The sequence below is a fragment of the Rhizopus delemar genome, genomic scaffold, assembly GCF_000149305.1.
Source record: "Rhizopus delemar RA 99-880 supercont3.13 genomic scaffold, whole genome shotgun sequence".
In the NCBI taxonomy this organism is placed as follows: domain Eukaryota; kingdom Fungi; phylum Mucoromycota; class Mucoromycetes; order Mucorales; family Rhizopodaceae; genus Rhizopus; species Rhizopus delemar.
Window position 1 is genome coordinate 1,139,345 of NW_027137839.1, and position 23,116 is coordinate 1,162,460.

At 34.9% G+C, this 23,116-nt stretch overlaps 7 protein-coding genes across 7 annotated transcripts; 5 read left to right on the top strand and 2 right to left on the bottom strand.

Annotated features, from left to right (window-relative positions):
- Positions 1-392: 392 nt before the first annotated feature.
- Positions 393-767, top strand: RO3G_14300 (uncharacterized protein; the record flags this gene model as incomplete). The annotated part of the gene is made up of 3 exons (XM_067668884.1): positions 393-510; positions 606-645; positions 743-767. The coding sequence occupies 3 exons, from the start codon at positions 393-395 to the stop codon at positions 765-767; spliced, it is 183 nt and encodes a 60-aa protein (XP_067524985.1).
- A 1,432-nt stretch (positions 768-2,199) lies between these two features.
- RO3G_14301 (uncharacterized protein) lies at positions 2,200-3,092 on the top strand (the record flags this gene model as incomplete). The annotated part of the gene is made up of 3 exons (XM_067668885.1): positions 2,200-2,407; positions 2,567-2,635; positions 2,695-3,092. The coding sequence occupies 3 exons, from the start codon at positions 2,200-2,202 to the stop codon at positions 3,090-3,092; spliced, it is 675 nt and encodes a 224-aa protein (XP_067524986.1).
- Positions 3,093-4,040: 948 nt separating this feature from the next.
- RO3G_14302 (uncharacterized protein) lies at positions 4,041-10,026 on the bottom strand (the record flags this gene model as incomplete). The annotated part of the gene is made up of 7 exons (XM_067668886.1): positions 4,041-4,516; positions 4,567-4,709; positions 4,758-4,810; positions 4,857-5,023; positions 5,203-9,770; positions 9,824-9,907; positions 9,968-10,026. The coding sequence occupies 7 exons, from the start codon at positions 10,024-10,026 to the stop codon at positions 4,041-4,043; spliced, it is 5,550 nt and encodes a 1,849-aa protein (XP_067524987.1).
- A 2,671-nt stretch (positions 10,027-12,697) lies between these two features.
- Positions 12,698-14,145, top strand: RO3G_14303 (uncharacterized protein; the record flags this gene model as incomplete). The annotated part of the gene is made up of 2 exons (XM_067668887.1): positions 12,698-12,924; positions 12,978-14,145. 2 exons carry the CDS (start codon positions 12,698-12,700, stop codon positions 14,143-14,145), a joined length of 1,395 nt encoding a protein of 464 aa, XP_067524988.1.
- Positions 14,146-19,095: 4,950 nt separating this feature from the next.
- On the top strand, positions 19,096-19,350 carry RO3G_14304 (uncharacterized protein; the record flags this gene model as incomplete). The annotated part of the gene is made up of 1 exon (XM_067668888.1): positions 19,096-19,350. One exon carries the CDS (start codon positions 19,096-19,098, stop codon positions 19,348-19,350), a length of 255 nt encoding a protein of 84 aa, XP_067524989.1.
- A 641-nt stretch (positions 19,351-19,991) lies between these two features.
- Positions 19,992-21,538, bottom strand: RO3G_14305 (uncharacterized protein; the record flags this gene model as incomplete). Its single annotated transcript, XM_067668889.1, has 8 exons — positions 19,992-20,146; positions 20,217-20,446; positions 20,513-20,718; positions 20,771-20,939; positions 21,017-21,120; positions 21,175-21,287; positions 21,367-21,385; positions 21,524-21,538. 8 exons carry the CDS (start codon positions 21,536-21,538, stop codon positions 19,992-19,994), a joined length of 1,011 nt encoding a protein of 336 aa, XP_067524990.1.
- Positions 21,539-22,777: 1,239 nt separating this feature from the next.
- RO3G_14306 (uncharacterized protein) lies at positions 22,778-22,924 on the top strand (the record flags this gene model as incomplete). The annotated part of the gene is made up of 1 exon (XM_067668890.1): positions 22,778-22,924. One exon carries the CDS (start codon positions 22,778-22,780, stop codon positions 22,922-22,924), a length of 147 nt encoding a protein of 48 aa, XP_067524991.1.
- Between the last annotated feature and the right edge of the window lie 192 nt (positions 22,925-23,116).

A 23,116-nucleotide genomic window follows, 5' to 3' on the forward strand; every position in this document is an offset into this window, starting at 1 on the left:
TTATTCGCATTTGCTACAAGACAAAAGCCCAGTTGGCTTTGGAAGATGGTGCTCCGGAAAAAATATTGATTTTATTCACGCTACTGTCAAAAGAAGAAAAGTCAATGAAGAAGCCACAATCTCCGTTCGATTGTTGTATGTACTGAAAGAAAAATATATTGGTAAGGCACTTGATCTTTTTTATTTTCATTCATTTATTCATACAACATGTGATAGCAAATGTTGTAAAGTTTATTGTCGAACAATTACCTTTATACCAACAGACTATTCAGTCTTTCAAAAATGACGGGTATAGCGTCATCGGCTACGCTAGAAAATCCCGGTCAAAGGAAACAAATGAGACACGAACAAAGTTGCTGAACATGATGTGCAAGAAGCTGAAGATGCGCTCAATGGTTGAAAAGGTTTTCGTGTCTTTTAAGACAAGCACAAATGATCCAATCATGAACAGGGATCTAGATGATGACAAGAAGGTATTGGAGGAAATCGATGCTGATGGAAATACACAAGGTAAAAACGCTATAATACGTAGTTTTTTACGCACACCACTAATGTTAAAGTTTCCAGATATGTTGAAATATGTCTTGTGACGTTAACTTTTGCAGGCCTCACAACAAATGAAGATGATCTTTTGACCTTCTTGAGGTAAGCTTGAAAATATAATTCAATGAAAATGGTTTGTAAGTCTTCTTATAAAATTGATAACCCCAAAATAGATCTGAAATACTAGGATTCTTTTTAGAAGAAAGAAAGGTGTCCTTTATTAAAATGTATTCTTTGTGTATATTTATATATTCTATTTCAAGGAGCTTGATCATAATTTCTTTGTCTTGAGATGCAGAATAATCTGGACTTCTTTTGGCTTGGGTTTTGGGTTGGGATCGACGCTTTAAAGGTTTGCTTGCGCATTCTATATTTGGAAGGTCTATCCTATTGTATTTCCATTGAGTCATCTCTATATTTAGTTTCTATTTCTTTGTTCATAGAATTGATACTGACAAGTGGCCTATGTGTAAACATGTTGTACAAACATGTATATAATGTAGCTACAATACATATTAAGTGAGTTCAATTTTTTAACAGCTACGAATTTCGATTTAAGGGCATGTTCTATTTAAGGGTGGATATTCCGACAATTTTGGCTACCCTTAAATAGAGCGACTACCGTATTCAATAATTATTGAATGTTGCATAACATGGCATTAATTTCTCCAGATTAGTAATTTTTACACTTTTACAACAGATAAAATTCAGATATAGACATCAGCAGCTCAGTACGAAGGCTCTCAATATCATGCTGAGCTTTTTTTTTCTTTTTTTTTTCTAGCTGTTCACACAAAACTATCATTTTACCTTTGATTAAGCACTTGCTTAAAATGAAGATATGCACACATATTATATCAGCATAAGAGGAATAATAAAAAGGATCATTAATTGTATAAGAGCAATGAATTGCTGAAATCTACATGATATACAAGGAATTAGTGCCAAAATAAGAATTATTAATATCAATTATAGTGTATTTGTACGACTTAGCTGAGAATCTATTCCTAGAGTCTTTAATGCCGCAGATATGACATTGCCAATCAATTATGTAACTGCTCATCGTAACGGGTTATATGGCTACATAAATGGCTACAAGGTTTGCTTCTTTAAAGCCTAATGACTCAAATTGAAAAAAAAAGAAAGTTGACGTGGATATGATACAAATTTGAGATCAATGTCCAACTCACAGTAACATTTTAGGATTTTAATGGATTATGCACATTGTATTAGACCACTTCGGTGAAGCGGTCGTAAAAGAATGATTGAAACGTGTTTATACTTACTTTGAACTAGATACTAGACAGTTGCATGCTAATGTATTCGGATTTAATAATAATAGCTCACTTAGCTAGGCGATGTTCAGGAACAAATTCCTTTCTAAAATTATAAAGCACAGTAAGCATTGATATATGATCATTTACTTTATATTTAATAGCTTTCAAATTGATTTCTCAATCGAACACTCTGAGATATCAATCGCAATTCTACTTCACATTTGCTAAACTATTTTTTATTTATTTAATTTGAAGGAAGAAAGCTATACCTTTAATGGCATAAACGGTAGAATGTGACTTGTCAAACTTATTTATCCAAAAAGCAGCAGTGAGGGAAATTTAGAAAAAAAAAAGCCCCTTTTTATTAAACAGAATAAAAATGGGCTTACCAGTATGGAAACCGAAAAGAAGATCTTTGGATGAAATACAAGAAGATATTCGTAAGCAACACCAATCATTATATGGAAGAAATATAGGACAGCTATCAACTACAGAAAGAATACCAGTCATTACAAGTCATAATAGTAATGTCTCAACATCTACTGAATTTGCTCCTTTTCAGACTCACAATCGTATATCAAGACGACGTAATATAATGGCTTCCTCGTTCACGGATATAAGACAGAATCAAAGCTCATCTGATAGCTCACCTATTCAGCAGGATGAACTTGATCATAGAATCGAGCAGTTTATCTCGGAAAAAAGAGATTTACTAGAGCAATTGCAAGTAACTGGATTTCTTCTAGAGCAATTTCTAACAGCAAGAACAAGGCTTGGAGCAGATACTGCAAATGTTCCAGAATTCATTACTCAAGGTTCATATTGAAAATTTACAAATGAGCAAGAAAAACTTACATTTAGCTTGCTTTTTTAGATTTGCCAAATATTCTAGAGTCAGCAGCGACGTTAGCTGCCATGTCGCCATCAGAACTCGTTTTCCCTTTTTCTTCGTCTGATGTTAATACGAATATGTACGGTCAGTCTATGGTCGAAGCCCTTTTAAGTATACCACCTTACTCTACCCAAATTCAAGATGTTGAGACAAACATTCTTTCAGCACATAGACGCATTAGACGACAACTAAGATCATTGGCTACTGCAAGACAGAGTCGTCGACAATCATCGACATTATCTTCTGCTTCATCTTCACCCTCTCGTTCATCACCGCCTTTCCACTCATCATCATCATCACCTTTTCGTTCACTATCAGCACGTCGACGAGATAATATTTCTCGCAGGATTCGTTTTGCTGATAGAGAGGCTTCCCCGTAAATATCTGTATGCTTATATGTTTTTCTCTTTCTTTTCTGTTGAAATGATAACTATCATTATTATACTTTCCTTATTTTGTAGTACATTCTTTTTTTTTATCATAAATGATTATAAAATTTAATATGCTGAACCAGTAAAGCAAATAATCACATCCATTACTGTTGACTTTCTTTAATAATGTATGACAAACAGTTTATGAAAAGCACGGGCTTCGTTTAATAGTATCACTAAAAAAGTTGCACGGATCACGTTTGACAATAGGTTGAAACTCCTGGGGGGTTTTTTTTTCTTTTTTTTTCCTTTGTACTCAAATATAGCATAAAATGAAATACTGTTTTTTGCTATTTTCTATTATACTTTAGAATAAAGTTCTTTCTACTTATTCAACAAGTTCAGCATAGCTCTGTCCTCGTTTAAATTAGTAGATTAGTCTGTTTATAAAGGGTATGCTGCCTTTTTTTTTTTTTTTTTTTTTTTTACAGATCATCGGAATACAAAAAAAGAGTAAATGCAAAATTGCTTATTATTTCATTTGTAGTCGTTTATATGGTTCCATAAAAGACATTCCTCTCACTGAACATTGATCGTAATGTGAGAATGATTATTTATAAGAATTGAACTGAATCGAATGAATGGCTTAAATGTGAATTATAGGCTCTTTATAAAGGAAAGCAAAATGAGAAGATAGCATTGCAGAATTAAATTTTTTGGTAGAAGACACCTGTTTTATAATTTACTGCTGCATATGGCTATTTGTTTAATTGTGTTATATAACTTACACAAAAAATAGCGTATTACTTGTAGGTTGAATGTACATATTTTTTGATCTTTGGACTTGGGTAAAACAATTGCTTTTAAATATGATTAAAGAAATCAATATAGGATAAAGGTGTACTTCTTCATTTATTAGCAATATTTATCAGTTTGTTTTATCGTTTATATATAAAATTAAGCAATGTTATTGGGTTGACCAGGCCAAGCAGGTTCATTGGAGCCATCAAATTCACCATAGAATCTGTTTGTTTCAATTACACGATGCTGAGTACCTCCAATAGGAGCATTGCATTCAGGACACTTTGATATTTCGGTTGCACCGCCGCAATCACCAACATAATAAGGATGCTTGTTTGGACAAACAAACCATCTACCACCAACTATACTGTGCATTTCAGTGTTTATAACTTCTTCATTCATTGCCTGGATGATTTGATCTCTTTCATGCTGTGTCAAGATCTGCCTCTGTTTTTCAAGTTGAGCTTTGATTTTGTTGACTAGAGCAACCTCATTCTTGATATATGTGTTATATCTTCCAGCGGTATAAATATTTTTCTTGCAATGAGGACATTCCCACAGTTTAATAGCAGTATGTTCTCCACTTGTGACTTGATAATTAAAGTAAGAATCCAAGGACGCAACAGAAAAAACTATACAAGTAGTTTAAAACAAGCACATTCTAACAGTACATAATAATTACCACAGCCACAATCAGGTAACATATATACACTTTCATTTGCATCGAATTCGCTCACTTTTCTAAGAGAAATTGAGCACTTTTTATCTGGATTACAGACCACACAAGGCGGACATGGTTCGCCACATAAACCAGGGCATTGATGCCTACAAATTGTGAGAAAAGGTAACAAAAAAAACTTTTGTCCAACTTACGAGCAATCAAAGATCTCTCGGCAAGGAGCGTTACATGGTGGTCGATCACATATCTATAATATCATTAGTTGTTAAGAAGAAGAAGAAAAGCAAGCTTACCTCATAGCATCTTTTCAAGCACTTGAAATGCTTACATTGATAGGAGCATGGACTAACACATTTGACACATTCTTCAAAGCAAGCACGACTACATTCATATCCATGTAAGCATGAATAGCCACACTTCTCTAAGCATCTTTGAGTATGATCATCTGCTTTTGCACAACCTATAAATAGTCATTAAGAATCAAGTAAAATCATTTAATTGCAGCTGAAAAAAAAAAAAAAAAAAAAAAAAAGAACGTATACAAACCATTAGCACAGCGATGACCACAAATAAGTTCTTTTGAACAATTAGCTGGACAATATTGTCGTTCGTGAGAATGATCCATTCCACACTATTTACTTTTTAGTATATCATTTTCTTTCTTTCGCTTTAAACTAGTTACCAATTCTTGACAAACATGCTGTCCACATTCATAAAACTGATTACACACCTCTGTACAAAGAACTTCTGTACCACACCTTGCTTCGCCGCTGTGGCCACATCGAAGTACAATCGTATGTCTTTCTTGACATACAATAGCATTAAGATTTTGGGTCTCAAAACATTTGACATATGCATTGTGACCGCATGATAGCGTAGCTTCTACAGGTTCAGTACATTTTGTCTTATGTATGTTTGGTATATCGCAACATTGACCTGTATATTTATGCCCACAATCTAGCTCAATCGTACATTCTTCAGTGCAGGGAGGGCAATGACCATTAGCCGAGCATTCGTAACATTTGTTGAGACAAGGATGTGTACAATGACTAGGACGGATACGATTACAGGACTCATGACACACAACCTCCTTGTGGCTTCCGTGGTGACATTCTTCAGGACATACGTGACCATCAGCCATCAGTGCTTTACAAGGTTGATTACAACCACCATTCTTGATTCGTTCAAATTCTAGCCAAAAGCCAACAGCTAATGATGTTTTGTGCTTGTGACAAGTCAGGATAATTTGGTGTCCATATAAACCAATCTCATGCATATACTGACTAAACTTATTCCAGCGAGGGTGAACCGCGTCTTGATTTGGTTTGCCAACAATGTAAACACCATACTTTGCACGTGTAAGAGCAATAGATAGATTATCTTCGAGACATTTTGAGCCTCCAGGAGTCGCAGTACTGACGATTGTGAACCAGTATTCACGACCTGGATGCTGATCAATCCTGCTTACTTTAATTTTTTCTAAACTCGATTTAAACACAGTGCGTCTCGGAACCTCGTTTTTCAAACAGTTACTGATCAAATCTTTTTGTACATCGCATACTGTGAGTACAGCAAGTTTGGCGTTGGTTGGATAAGGTTGTTGGCTTATATATGTAGCGAGATGAGCAATAAACTGAGCTTCATCAATATCAGCTTGAGTGATGGAGGCTGAATACAAGTGTGTATAGTCTGTACGAAGAGTTTTTGGAGAGCGAGATGATTGATAATCAATATAAAACATACGCTGCGTAAGACCATAAAGAACGTTCTGCCTATTGTCTCTCATATTTTCATTACAAGTTGCAAGTGGAGCAGTGATTAGTAGAGATGATTCTTGGTCCTTGTTACTATTGAACTTGTTCAATACATTGGCCACATCAGAATGCATACGCCACTGTTCTTCCAGACGTACCACTTCACTAGACGAATTCTTCTTCCAGCGTTCAAAAAGCGAAACATCAACATTTCGAGGATCCCCCTTAAGGAGATGATTAGAGACAGTCGGGCGAGATGAGGCCTCGGTGTTTCCAAAAAGAACGAGGTGCTCAACGCGTGGACCAAAGATGCATGGTGCAAGAGTAGATTCCAATATTTCTGATGCTTCATCCACAATAACACAGCGTGGCCACAAATGACTTAACCATGATTGATGGGCCGCAGCAAAGTCAGCTGTTATACCAATAACGCGATTGAAGCGGGCAACATAGGTCCATCTTTGCACTATCAGATCATCAAGCACTTGAGCATCTTTCACCTGCTCCTTCAAAAGATCTTGGATATCGGCATCAACAAATTCAATAAGTATATTTGCCAAGCTATCAACAATACTAGACTTTTCCTTGCTCGAGATATCCCAAATATCTTTCTCTTTAAATTGCCTCCAATGACCCAAAAGGCTTTGACGAAGATCGCTGCCTGAACGACGAGAGGATTCAAATGGCCAATTTGTCGCATCTATAATAGCTGAAAGCTTGGCGGGATTACTGGATATCCAGCGATGCCTGTTTCGGAAAAAGGTAGATTCAATCATAGGAAGGACGCCATTACCTGCTGAAATAGTTTGATTGAGCTGGAGATTGTTAATGCTATCAAATAGAGCCTCCTGATATCTAGCACTTGCGACTTGTTCATCATTGACAAACCAAGATTGCCATAACTCCACATTACTGTTTGGAAATCGACCATGCTTATTACAGAAGCCTTTTTGAAGTTGGGTCAAATAAGAAGGAGGGATAGTAGAGGCCATAATACCAGGAAAATGAGCTGCAATCTCATAACGTTTTTTACATAACAAATCCAATTTGGTTTGTAAATATGCAATTCTACGTTCTAATCTTTGGTACTGACGATAATCATTATCCGCAACACCAGGTATCGTCATTTTAGTGGCCTGTTTGCCGCGATTAAGGCTGTCTGCCTTGAGATCGTATCCAAAACGAACTGTATCATGTATCTTATTGGCAACCAGGATGAGAATACGGTCCAATGTAGATTGTGACTTTGCGATGATTAATAATGGCTGGCGGAACTGACCAACTGATAATGCTTGACTCATTAGCAAGGCTAATTTTCCAGCAAGGTATGTTTTACCAGTACCTGGTGCTCCAGCAATAGCAGCTACTCTATGTGTCAGTGCATACTTGATTGCCTTTAATTGACTAGGAGAAACCTCATAAGGAGACGAGCGTCTGGTAGGAGACATAGCAGTCCATTGCTGTTGCTCTGGCACATTAATCCATACGTCTTTATCTGGCCTTGCTTTGAAAGTCGCATGTTTGTTGGACATGATACAGGAAATTTCCACTTCTGCACCTTGCATATAAACTGGTACAGGATTCTCATCTTCTTCAGTAAATCCATTCCAGTTGGTCAACTCTGATATAGATATATTATTTTTGGCTGCAAGAACTCTTGGCGTAATAGAGGTCGAAAACTGATCCTTGTTAAAATTTTTATAGCTTTCCCTAAGCCATCTGAGCGCAGAAAGAGCACTTGGAGCATTATTCTTACTGGTAATCATAATATATTCTCTTGACCAACTTAATCGAGACATTTCCTTGTGGTTCAAATGTATTGGTACAAGACGTACAGTTTCTCCGTTGTAAGTGGTACTGTACGAATGCAGAACGTGGCCCATGATGGCAGTCTTTGCAATGTATTCTAATCTCTCTTCATTCGTCATTTTGATATAATCATGGCGTGGTATAATAACAGTAAATGAACCTTCTAAATGGCCATTCATGATAATATCCGAATCAGAAATAGCTCTTAAAGAAAATACAATGGCAGTCTCAAAAGAGGCTATGTGAGGCATAGTGCTAATAGGCTTTGCACTGTGACAAACGATAGCATCACCTCGATCCTGTATATCTTTTGTTGTACCGGATGTCAGAATTTGGTGTATCACATCTTGAACAGGGCCCACAAGTTCTTGTCGATGCAGCATATAATGTGTAAAGAAATAGTTTTGTAAATTAAGTTCTGGCCAAGAGCCTTGAATTATATTTGAAGTTATGCTGTTGTCTTTTGACTTGTGTGTCGATAAAGCATCTCCTGAAAATGCTTCAAATACGATATCCTCCACAGCAGGCAAAGGTGGCAAGCCTCCCTCAGAGTCACTCCAAAAGGAGCTCAAGTGTTCGCCAGATTTCTGAGTAGGTTCAAGAGTGAGATAGTGCATGGTGATTTCAATTTTTTCATTGGCACTACAAAAACTTCCAAGTGATCTACAACGTTGAAATAACTCTTGAACAGGTATATCTTGGCTAATAGATGCCTGAAATTTACTCAGGGCTGCAACAAATCTCAAAATACGTAAAGCATCTTCTGGTAATATGAGATAATATTGGATGTAACTGCGTATAGCGCTGATAATTGAGCGCATATGATTGTTGATTTTCTGAAAGGTACCAAGGTTATCCTTTTGTTGATCATAATTGAGTAGGATTGCCAATATGTCTAAAAAGAGACCAACACTTCGCAGAGGCATAGTACTCAATTTGTCCAGCATCTCTTCATACTTCTTCTGAAATTCTGATAATAATCCAGCAGTTTGGTCGCTGAGAACTTTGTGTAAAAAGAGCATATTTTCAGCATCTTTTGGTGAATAAGGCAAATTCATTGGCATGTATTTGGGGGGTACTACAGCCACAGGGAACACTGTTTGTGGCATATTTGGAGGAATTACAGAAGCAGAAACAACAGGAGGCCACCCAGTAGGTGTAACATAAGCTAGTTGTTGAGAAGGAAAAGGTACTGTGAAAATTGGTTGCTGAGTAGACTTGGGTGTATCTAATACAGCCCAAGAAGGCGTCATTGGATCTGCTGCTTCAGCATACGTATTTTTCTTTGGATCTGTCACTGTATCCCAGCTAGAATTGGTACTAGGCTGCCATGAAGTGGATGTAGTTTCGGGTATAATAGCTGAAGGTGTATTATTTTTCTTCTTTGTCTCCTTTACACCAAAATTATTAAAGAATTCATCTGGAGATATCCACTGCTGCTTTGGTTTCTTGACGTCTGCTTTCAACTGTAAATCAATTCCAACATCCCATGAATTTATAGCTTTTGATTTTAAATCGTCAAAGTTTGATCCAGAAGTAAATTTTACAAACGAATTTCGTGAATCCCTCATGGGAGACTCCTTTGGTGGATGGTTTTTGCTGAGTTTGTCTGAATTTAATTGATCATTTTGCTTGTTTAATATACTATAACATTCATGCATTAATATATCATGCTATAAAATATAATATTGGCTTACATGTTTGTTGGTATTTGGGTATATCGTTTGTATTTATTCAAGTTCTGTGGCATTTCAGGTATAACATCTTCCATTCCGCCGAATCTATTAAAAAATTGTCGTCAATTTTTTGAAGCCTTTGCTTCCTTTGCATTGTATACTAACCCAGAAGGACCTGGTGAAGCTTTCAACGGTTTATGGTACTGGTGTCTTTCTTCACTCATATTATGTTGGCTAAAATGTTTTTTCCTTCGCTAAAAAAAAAAAGGAATCAAACACACGATTGATTAAAAAGGTTTTTTTTTTTTTAAAAAAAAAAAAACAATGTCACAATTAGTGACATACTGTACATTTGTGAAGCAGTTTTGCCCGTTCCAAAAAAAAAAAAAAAAAAAAAAAAAAAAAAAAAAAAAAAAAAAAAAAAAAAAAAGGATTTGCAGAAGTTTACAGCGTCAAACGTGAGAAAGGGATCAAAAAAGAAAGAAATTTTTCAACTTTGACAAAAAGACAACGCTAAATAAAATAATCAACATCAAAAAAGCTAGAAGCCTGCCATGTTTATTAATATTTAAAAAATAAGTTTTATATGTTAAAAATGTATGACATCTTCAAAATAGAAAGATAATTGTGAAATCTAGTTACATTCAGTTCCTCATAAACGAGGAGAAGAAGAAAAAGAACTTCATCTACGCATTAAGGTTTTGCACCAAATGTTTTTTAAATGTATGCCAGGTACTTTTTTTTTTATATTAACTCACTGCTCTTATCACACATATGGAAACCTGCCTCATCAATAATCACTCGATTACTTCGATACGACATATCCATAATCTGCCCATGAAAAGTTCAATATCTTTTATTCTGTAAATGCTCTCATCATTTCTTCTAACATTTTATGTACTCCCTTGGAGAGAAGCGCACACTGTTCTCTCATAAAATTATTAAAAGCTTTTTTTTTTTTTTTTGAAGTCCATTGAATACACTACAGAGTATCGATTACTTCTTTAATCACTGCTAACAGACTTTCTCCAATATAGTCAGTAATGGAATCGACGTGTACTTTACTCGACATAAGCCAATGTTTATGATTTTTGTGTTGCTTGCTGATGAAAAATATTATTTTTTCTTCATTTTCTTCACAGGTCTTCACCTATTTTTGAGTTGTTCTTGGATGAATAGCAGTTCTTTTTGCATCTTCTGGAATTAGAATAAAAATATTTTGTTTAATTGTAAATAATGCTGCCATTTGTTTATCCATTTGCTTTCTTTAAGCGTGAGTAATTTTTGTAGTTTCAAGTGCAGTATTGTTATTATTGTTTCGATTTTTCTAATTGTTTGGTTAACTTTTGTTACCATCAAGTTTTCTTTGCTAAAGAGCATCTAAATTTAATACCATAAAAATCATCATCTGTGTCCATCGTATCAGGTTCATTTACTCTTTTCGAGCCTTGTTTATCTTGAATGAAAATAAATTTTTATCAGCTCTTATTTATTGAAATTATGTACAAATGAACAAATTCCGAAAACTTGCTTTATCTGTTTTTATTGTTTGAAAAGAGAACTACAAAAAAAAAAGGCGTGTTGATTTAATATTCTAGCGTATAAATGAAAACTTTTTTTTGTAAAATATTACAAATTTGGAAAATGAATAAAGGAATTGAGGTGAGAGTAAACAGAAAAACTTTAGAGTATCAGTGGGTCCATCTTTAGAAACGCTGTACATGTCATTTTTATAAGCAAGACTAGTTGAATTGAAGTTGTCAATTGAAGTATGCTTTGTAAAAGGTTTTAGATGATTTGATATATTTACATAATACTTTTTAATTTTCTTTATTGTGTTCAAGAAATGATCTCATGTTATATTCATGTTTCATCGTAATTTTTGCCTAATAATGAATCAATATCATTATATTAGGAGAAGCAATCCTTTAATTGTATATCAGACTTATTTACAGTGAGTTGTTTAATAAATAAAGAATAAGCATTTGGCTGCATTAAAATTCATTTATTGAAAAACATTTGCTATTTTAACAGAATTCGAAAAAAAAAATCGCTTTTGAACTTATCTATTGTATTGATATCACGTTCAATAGAATTCTTTTATTTTCTTTTTAATTTGACTATTGTTATTGACTAGTATTATTTTGAAGTATAACAAAAGAAAAAAAGTATGCACAGATGAAACTTGTCTCTTTTTTTTTGGAACAAGATTCTATGATGTCTTTCTATATTTTCTTCATCGTTTATAAGATATTTGTTTTCGATTAGATTGTGTGTAGAAATGATTTCTTATAAACCGAATCCATAGCGCTCTTCAATTTAAGAGAATCCAAGATGGCAAAGGCTGCGTTACTAAAAATAAATGAATACGCCATCTCGGACACTGAAATTTTTCTAGTAAGTCTGCTGATATCTTTAGAAACGCTGTAAAACAAACCATTTTTGGAAGCTTGTATTTCTCTCTGTACAAGCATGCTTTTTTTTTTTTCTTGTTTTCCCTTTTGATCATTTTACTTCTTTTCTTCTTCCTATTTCTTTATTCTTTAAATTCTCCTTCTTCTCTTTGATCAATCTAAATATCGATGGGACAACAAGTCAGTAATGAGCATGGCCCACTGCCACTTGGATACTTTAATGAAGAATTAAGCCAAATAACAACAAAAGGAATAGATGAAAATGAAGCACAAGATTTTATATTATCTAATCCACATCTTTATCAACTACAAACAATATGTGAACAATGCAATAACACGAAGGAAGAAGATGAGGCGATTGTTTCTTTAATAGAAAATAATGTTTGCTCGAATTGTCAGGGACAAGGAAAGAGACCTTCGATCGTTAATAGTGACTTGATGAAGGATTTTAGAATACATTGACCAGACTTACTATTCAAACATGACACACTATACATCCATACATACTGAAGATGAAGTAGCAGAGGAGCAACCAACAGAAGAAAGGAACTGGTCCAAACTCACTATTGGTGAAATCAATCCACGCAAGAAAAGACGAAATAGGCTAATTGGAAATCCAAAATCGATGTCTATTGATTTATCCTATAGATCGTTGGTTGAATTAAGCCCTAGTATTGGATACCTTAGTAATTTAACTAGTTTAATTTTGTAAGTCTTTTTGTTTTCGTCTTGCCCTAATTTATTGATTACGTTGTTTATAGGTCAAACAATCAAATGACTGCACTTCCAAAAGAAGTAGGTTACTTGAAAAACCTTAGGTTACTAAATATATCAGACAACAAGATTCATGAAATACCGGATACGATCGCTTTTCTTTCAAACTTAAAGGCTCTTTATGCTAGTCGTAATAATCTAAAAACATTACCAGCATCTATTGGTCAACTATCAGAACTTACTCATATCATTGTCAGTGAAAATCAAATTACTTTTCTTCCAAAAGAAATGTCTCAACTATCCAATCTTAACTCTCTTTATGTATCTTACAACCCCTTACGTACTCTGCCGGCAGAGATCGCCACACTCACTACGCTTACAAAATTGATGACGGAAGGATGTGATTTTCAGGAGGAATATATTTATAACTTGCGTCATGATCCACCTTCTTTAATGGAAACATGTGCACGAATTGCTGTCCGACACGAATTAGAGATTCCCTACAGCCTTGCAGATCACATCAAAAATTACTTGGCTCGTGCAAATAAATGCTCTTACTGTCATGGGCCCTACTTTGATAGCCATGTTACACGATATCAATTTGCAGAAAGATTGGCAAATAACACATTAGCTCTTGAATACACTCTCTGCTCTGCTCATTGGTCTGACGATCAAGATAGAGTATTAGCCATGTTTTCCGATAAACCAGAGACATCACATTCAGCCACTTGGAAATATGATTTGACTGTGGAAGATGATCTCAATCCAAGTTATTCCAATTCTGGAAAATTAGTTGGATCATCCATCAAATATTTCTCTGATTTCTCATCGTCTTCAGAGACCATACCCATATCTCGTCTAAGAAATGAGCCAAGTCTTCCTAGTCTTCCCATTCAACAAGGATCGCATGCATCGTCCAGTACATCAATTAGAAAAAAGTTTACAAATTTCATTCACTCCAGTAGCAATAGTATTCTACTCAAACAAGGAAACAACTATTCTCAAGAAAATTATGCCACGAGTAGTAGTAGCATCGCAGTCAATATATCCGAACCACTAGTCAAAAACTTGGATTTAACATCCTTTCGCAGTCAACTCAAACGAGATTTGCAGATCAGTGCTTCAAATATCTTGACAGAGCAGCAGCAAGAACAAGAACAAACGACAAGTATCACTAGAAATAGTAATTCAATAGACACCGTTGTATCAAAATAATAGTAAAATTCTGTTACTTGCTCTTACCAACAAATAAACTCTTGTATGTAATTGTTATTTTTTAACGAAATTTGCTTTTAAACTTGTCCTTTGTTAAAATCATATGTGATTTTGAGAATATCTTTGCTCTCTTTAAACTTAAATACGGTATACTAAACTGTCATTGGCAGACCGTGTAGTACACAGCATAAAGAAAACTGAATTGCAAATATATAAGTACGTATCAAGTTCATATTGTTGCAATCAATATACACAGAAAAATTTCAAGCCAAAAGTACATAACGAATATAACCTTTTATAATTCTGGTTTAGTCACACGTTGAATGATACAGTAACAACTAAATCAAGATGGTTTACTTTGCTCTTCATCGTTTTTCTTGTTTGTACGGTTAAACATAAATTTTTAATTCATAACTATCATCAGGTATATACCCTTCTGCTATTTTTCATTTACTATTATTAACGGTTATCAATATATTACCATTGTCAATATTCATAGTCGCTTTTTTATCTGCATCTATTACCATCGCACTGTAGTATATTTTCTTCTCTTATTATTCTACCTACATAGCGTCTTCCTATTTCAATAACATATTCATGTCTAATAAATGTAAGCACAACAACGTCTACTATAAGTAAAAATGGCTTCATGTGTTGATTAATCTTATTATGATTGATATTGTATTCTTTTTCGTCTTTTTCTCCTAACTCCCATCTCATCTGTTCTTGGTTTAAGGCGCATAGGACACCAAATATGGTAGATGACCATTTAGATTTTAAAAAATTTCATGGAGTTATATAAATCAATTTACATAACAGATTCTCATCTAGGATACTCTACATCTAAAAGTAGATCTTAATTTTACGAAGCCATTATACAGGTGCTTGAAGAATTAGACAGAAAGCTGCTTACAAAAAAAGATTCACTATATCCAGTTTTCTGCAACTTGCGGGTGGTATAGAAGATTTATTCGCAGAGCTCATCTCAGAGGAAGAGAAATTCAAGAGATATTTGGCAGGATAGATGCTAGTATAACTCTAGCGAAAAGACAGCAGGTTAAAACAACTGTATATAATAACCTTCAACGGGTAACAAATTAATTCTGGAACTTTGTAAATCTGAAGGCTGATAGTTCTCAAAAGAAGAAAGGATAAAAAGATTACTTGAATGAAAAGCATAATTTGTCAAGTAAAAGGATAATTACGTTTGTTAAAAAATATATGTTTGTTTTCATTCATTATTCAAAAAAAAAAAAAAAAAAAAAAAAACATTTTTTAAGCTCGCAAAACTTTTCAGCTTTGATTAACAGGATCAACCACGAGGAGACAGAAGCCATATGATCCCCCAAAACTAATAGTAAAGCAGGGTCATTTCCCATATGAAGCAAAAAGGTATCAAAGGCGATGGAATAACTATTGAAAGAAATAAACTCAGTAAGAAAGTGATTATTCAAGGTGCCATGTATCCTTCCGAGCTATCAAGGCAAATCTGCTGCCATTCATACATGCCTTGATACACCTATCCTTGAAGCTTCACCCAATTCAAGAGATGAACCACAAGGAAGAAGAGGAAAAAAGGAAAAAATATCACAAATTTTGTATCGACAGCGAGTTAATCACTGTTTATTGCTTTTTTAACATATCCACACAATAGGCTTTATTAAGAACGTTTGCAGGGCACTTTAAAGTTGAAAGTAAAATGAGGTTGTTGTACTACTAATGATAAATGAAGTGAAAGAAATTATTAAACAAATGAAGAAATCGACTCATGAGAACTCGTAGGGAATAAATAGGAGCATTATATCTCATATATCAATGAATTATATTGCTTAGTTTGTTAAATTATAAAATACCTATATATAGTAAATGGATTTAAGGGTTTGGACTCTTGTAAATCGTTTAGGTCCAATATAGTAAACTGAGACAAATTCTTGAAAAGTATGACCATTGAACAGATAGTGTATAAATGCACCAATATCATCCTTTTCATTACTGGTTTCGATCAATTAATTAGCTTATATTGAAAACTCTCTAGATTGCAGTTTCATATAATTCAAATTTATAGTTTCTCTTTTATAGCAAAGCTATTTCGTTTCTTATTATGAGACTAACCAAGTAGGAACTTATAGCGCTCCTGACTATATAGAAATGTTTCATACAAATGACATAATCATACATTGCCTCATAACAGTTGCCTAAATAGATACTATTACTTCAAGCACCCTATCTTCTTTACCTGTTAAATCGTGTTGTTTCTTTAGCAACTTGTCTCCTTGAATATTGAATATGTCTGACGTACTGTTGTGATCTTTTCCCGCAAAAGGCAAAAAACTAGCCTCTGGTCAACCTTTAAAAGCCTTGCAAATTTCCTTGTTAGTCTCCAAAATTTATCAAAGGGTCCAAATTAGGAGCATTTATTCTCAAGTATTCAAATACTCTTATTCTAAACCCGATTACGGAGAAAGATTATGACTACTATATTTAAATATTCCAGGACATGTTTTCTAACCCCTTCCTTCCCCGCTCAGGGGAGAAAAGAAGACTTTAGGGTTGTTTTATAAGCCAAAATAAAACTATATTCAAGAGCAAGCTTGTTTTGTTCTTTATTCTTTTCTTTAAGAGTAAATATAGAACCCTATCTCGGGTAAGCCCGTTGTACAAATAACAGGTTTCATGATGGAATAACAGGACACCAATAAAGATATACAAGCTACGCTTTATACAGCCATTTTATTCATGTTTACAAAATATTTTTTTTTATTTCTTAAATAGAAACGGCTTTTAAGCTCTATAAATGACAATAAAGACGTCAATCCGCACTGTGAAAACAACTGCACTATGTTTAAACCCCTCTTTTTTTGCCAAAGGCCGTGCGCGCAATGCAACATGACACTGGAAGAGGATTTTACCGAGATTATAGTAATAATCGGAACAAATCCCTTTAATTAAATCACATAAAGAAGAAAAACTGCTTTTAACCTAGCAATGAGACACGAAGACACGTGCCACGATGTTAATAACAGATAAATCCCAAGTCATTGCTGGACCAGAAGGCTTAACCAAGAAAGGACCTTAATGCAATGTAGCATTTTCATATTAAAATTATTAAAGGGAAAGTACTTTCGTGCAACAAATTAGTCTATAAAACAGATTTATAAACACAGAAAGTGCAAAGCAGTCCATGTCTCACAACACCAAGAAGGTGGATAGTACAAGAGTTCATAGCATTCCCTTTTTAGAGTTTTTTAGCAAAGTACAGTGTTTCCATCTTCAACTGGTCATTTCACTGAAAATATTGGTCAGAATTTTGAACTCATTCGGTCAAGTATTTGAAACTCAATTGGTCAAATTTATGAAAACCAGTTGGTCAGTTTTTTGAAAGCCACTTGGTCATTTACAAATTGGTCATATAAAGCATAGAAAGTTATTTCAGCATGATATTTAAGCAGCTGCTTTATTAAATTGGCTGCTTGTTTCTGTAGTCTTCAAACTTTTTGACAGAATATCGAATGAAATTTTGAAGATGCTCTGAAGGAACAGCTTGACAAGCTTCAATAATTCTCGATATCAAAATTTCAGTGTCTTTCAAGGGATGGCGTTTTACTTTTGCTTTGACAACTGACCAGAACTGCTCAATTGGGAATGCAAAAAGCTAGTTTTGGGTCTTCTTGAATTTTTGTTTTGTTTCTTTGTAATATTTTCCCAACACAATAGCCAGGTTCCCTCTTGATGAGGGGGGGGGGGCATTTCAAATGGGCTTTGGCGAAAAGCAATGCTACTAAAGGATTCTGTCCGCGGGAGTGGTATCAGAAGGGACTGTGAACAATCACGGAACTGAAGAAGTGCAAACCCTGACATGCACTCTGTAGTAAACTTTTAACCTCTTTGTTCAGCTTGCCTTGGTTGGTCGCCAGCCGATACTCTGGTGCTTCCGAGGTGTTGGCGAGCAAAGTATGCTACGTGTAACTCTATCTTATACTTACAAGCACTTGGCGTTGCTATTATTTTCCATGGCGACAATTTGATGTCCCAACACTTTGCTTTTTGTTTGTACTTGCAATACATGGCAATCTAGAATCGAAAGCAAGTTTTTCTATAACTTTATTAATTACTGGTGGTTACCACAAGCGGTACTTCACTGCAACACTTAGCTTCGCAGAAGCAATATGTACTATCCTTATCTCTTAAAAATCTCATTACAAAAAGTCTCAAAAATATGAAGACAGAAATAAATTATCTTTGCCACAAAGTAGCTGCGCTTATCATCAGTATAAAAAATAATATTGCAACATCAATACATCCGTTTTTTTCTTCGTGAGTATGTCCAGGCGCTTTAGTTAGACTGTATTAGAACGAATCTACTTATTTGATGCCGCCGAATGAAGATTATCTGAAGGATCGTCCATGGTGGCTTTTGCATTTTGTACTTTCGATTATTATTCCAAGTTCCTGAAAGCTATTCTGCTGTATTTTCTTATACTTTATTTTAAAATATGTCTAATAATCAATAAAACGGAACAATCTATAGGTTTTAGTTGAAGAAAAAAAATACCAAGAAACTGATTGCAACAATGCATTAATAGTGGCTTGCTGATTTGGTTGCCCGAAGTTACTTTGTATATGTTGTTGTTCGGAAGCTGTAGCAGAAGAGCCTAGCTACAAGTACGTATATTGGGTGTTTTGTTCCCTTAATTTTACTATTGTTTGTTTAATTTGTATGAGGATGTTGTTGCTTGTCTACTCTCGTCTACACAATAAACTTTATCAAACATGCACAAGAAGATCATCTGTTTTGTGTTGTGAGCGTTTGTTGTCGTTTGGTAACTAAAGACAGGATTGCTACTTAGAGATTATCTGATGCTATGGTATAAATAGTTGCATTCATTGTCAATCCTTAACAACTTTTTTTTTTTCTTTTTTTATCATATACATATTATGCATTTAAGCAGTATGAACAAGATATACCTTTTATTGCTTATTGTAGCCGCATTACTTGGCTTTTCTGCAGAGGCTGGTCTATTATCGTATGTCATCTGTCAAACTGGTTGCAATACATTGGATGCTACCTGTTATGCCGCTAGTGGTCTTACGTTTGGTACGGTTACTACTGGTGCCGGTGCTCCTGCTGTTGCGCTGGCGTATAATGCTGCATTGGGTCTATGCATGAGTGCATGCGTTGCCGCAGGCTGCGTTCCTATTCCTTAAGACTGGCTGATTGATTCAGTTTGCGACACCAATTCCAACAAACATTGTATCACATTTCTTATCAAAAGAAACAATAAAGTATACACTTCCTCATCACTTGTCTTTCTTTTTTCTTTATAAACAGGTGCGTTGTCTTGCTGTATATATGTAGTAGTAAATACAAGTTTAACATTACTTATTCTTTTTTTTATTAACCTCAGAATAATCTATTAAAGTCTAATGAGAGCATCATTTCTATGAAACAATTTTTGTAACCATACTGTTGCCCCTGTATGATATTGATACAAAAATATGTAGATGAAGAACATGTATTGAAAGGTAAATAATATAATTGTACAGTAATATAAACTAGAATCTAGCATATAGGTGAATACAATAGCAATAATAACATAGTGGAAATTGCTTGTATGATATATTATTATAGTTTGTTAAGATTATATGCATGCATTGTGTACTATCAGTAGACATTACTTTCCCTTTTTTGAAACAAAATTTGTAACAAAAGAAGGGTAGATACGCTCTCTTCCTGCTCGTCTCTCCTCAGTTGTTCTCTTCTTGTTGGCTTCTTCTTCTACAAACTTTCTGAGCTCAGACTTTAAAAGATACATTAGTGCACTGTTGCTAATATGGATAGTTCATTTTCAAAGTAATACCTTCACAAAGTAAAAAGCATCCACGACAGAAGGCAAAAGAGCAAGCTGATGATCCTCCTCAACCAGAGAAAAACGATCGAATGCCATAGGCATGTAAATTCCATCGGCAAGAAGCTTCATCTGGAAGAGTGTACACTTGAAGCCTATCAAAATATATTTAGTAAACAGCACGTTCTTTTCTCTTAGTACACAACATAGACAATGAGAGCATACCTTCGATCAACAGGCCAAGAGACATAAGGTCTTTGAGGCCAAGGTACAGCTGATCATCAACAGACTTCTTCATGAGCTTCATCAGCTTGGTATAGTCGTCTTCTGGCTGATATTTGCTGTGTGCTCCAGGACACTTTACTTCAACATAAAAGAAGTAAACTTCTCTTCTCTTCACCTTTGCTCCAATCATAAAGTCCGGCTTCTTTCCAAACTTCTCGTGCTTGTCAATTCTAGTCATGCATGCATAGTTTACAGAGGTTAGTACAATAAACAGAGACAATTGAGTGTATACTCACACAGCGTAAATGGCCTCTTCACTTACATCTTCCAAAAACACTCTGCGGACGATTGACACCAAGTCCTTCTCAGTAAATGTTGCTTCCGATGTTGTTGCAATGGAAGCGCGATTTTGCTTCAACTGTACAGCAATGTCTTTGACCATGCACATCATAGTCACGTCATCATTCTTTTCATCAGCCTCATCATCCTCATCGGCAGCCCCCTATTTATATACGCGATTAGAAGAGATACTTTCTTGAGTGGACCAAACTTACATTGGCCTTGCTTCTACAGTATAAGACTGCCTTAGCAGGCCCAAGTCTGACCTTTGGCTTGGCCGTACTGATTACTTGCTTGAGGGCTCTGCGGGCATCGTTATCAAGGTATTTTATAATACTTCTGCTTGCATCAAATTCATTGATTGGTAAAATATGGGACAAGGCACTAAGTTAAACAAATGGTTTAATTTGAATGAGTGTCAGGAGACACATTGTATACTACAAATCTCTTTGAATACTTACAGAATCCTCAAGCAGTTAATATCCTTGTTTCTCTCAAACTCAGCAATTGACAGCTTTCTAAATCTTTTTAGTTCTTTAGAAATGTTGATGTTGTCGACAATGAACTAAATACAATGGTTAGGTATTCTTCAGCTATATTCATCTACACGTTTAGTTACCTCTTCCTTCAACTTCCATTCTTTGCTACCATCACCTAAGAAGCAATTGATCTTCTTAGATCCCTTTACTTCAACAGAAGAGATAGATGAATCTGACAAGTCTGAGCTCTCAGCTAAGAAATATACGAGTATACATGGTTATAGGTTCTGTTGACGATTCCAGCATACATTTTCTCTCTTTCCATTATTCACTATAGTGATTTTGTTGTTTCTAAAGTTGATTTGATTGGAGTTAAACATTTTAAAGGATAAAGGTGAAAGGAAAGTCCTTCGGTGCATTGCTTTTATAAATAACATGTTGCATGAGATGAAACACTTCGCTATTTTGTGCAACACTTCAATTTCTTACCTCTCCTGAGTCCATGTATTTTCCTGTCGCCGGAGAGTGAATGTTAGGGTACACCAACTAATAATTTAGATTATATCGTCTGACTATTAATTGTATAGCCTGACATAGGCTGAACTGAGATCAATACTAAAACAATAAATAAACATCATTAATGACCAAACACGACAGCAGCTCTTGGTCATTAACTTGTTGGGTTTAGACACAATATGGCTTATCCTTTTCGGTATGACATCCAAACAACAATGGATTGATATTAGAAAGTGCATTTATAAGGTCTAAACAGTTGTCAGTTATTTGGTTATACTAACAAAGTTTTGTTTACTCACTTGAAGTTGAGAATAAGATCATTATAATTACAAAAGAAAGAAGAAGAAACTTCCTTCTCTTTTTTATATTAGACAATCAAATTTATCTGTATTTTGCTAGCAACATTTATGGGTTGATTTAAACTAGTTTTATTGTTGTAAAGAACCTCTCTGGCCTCTCATGATTCAACAACAATCTATTTTGAAATGAAAAAAACGATCCAGCTTCTCATAAGACAAACAAGACAGAGAGTTTCAGGATAAATTAAAGATGCATTTTATCAAGACGATTTGAAACAATGATATCTTGTATCTCTGTAAAAGACATCCCCTTGTTCAGAAAGAAAAAAATAGTGTTATCTTATTGAAGCATAGTATTCTTGAATCTCAAAGCATTTGTTGTCTTTGCAAAGTCAACAAGTGCAAGCTTCCATTTGCTTTACTATTGTCACTAAAGAGAGCGGAGTGGACGTAGCATTTTGATGTGTCTGAAAGAGGTTTTGGAGTGGACGGTAGAGTGGACATAGCAGTATCCAAAATTTACGCTATGTTCCAACATTTCGAAGCCTATCTCCCTTTGACCGCTTCAAGCAGGAAAATCTCTATTGACATGTAAATTTCTAGTTTTAGACTTCGGCAACCACTTTGTCGATGTACTTCTCCATATTTCCCTTATAAAGTCAGAGTTTTCAATTACTTTCACATGTTTGGAGCATATAAAAGTATTGGTGTACCGAAATTCAAAACAATTGAACCATTTTTGAGATGTCGATGTCGACGACATCTTAACATCTAGAAAATTAGCTGGTGAAAAATTCTATTTTTTCTAGCGAGAAACAATACTGCTCAACTTGAGAAACATGCTCTCTGAGTAGAGGAATGGGCCCAGAAAGGAATGAACTATCTAAAAAACTGTGCATTTTTAGATAAAACAAGGTTTGACATCAACATGCCTCGTGGAAGAGCTTGGTCTTCACGCGGTAAGCCGGCTATTGTTGAAACCATCTCGACAAAAGCTATATCGCGTACTGTGTTGGGAGCTGTATCTTGTTTTGGTTCTGTGAATGTAGCTATGAGGGAGCCAGGAAATGTGTAGAGAAGGAAAGTAATGGGTGCAACTAAGCGTAAAACACAGGCAGATAAGCTGCCTATTCCTAAGGGAACTACAGGTTCCAATTACTTGCAATTCATTAGCCATACAATAGATATAATGGAAAACTTCCCGGAGATGAAGAGGTTCTGCATTATCATGGATAATGCTCCTATACATGTTCCTTCAGTCGTTGAT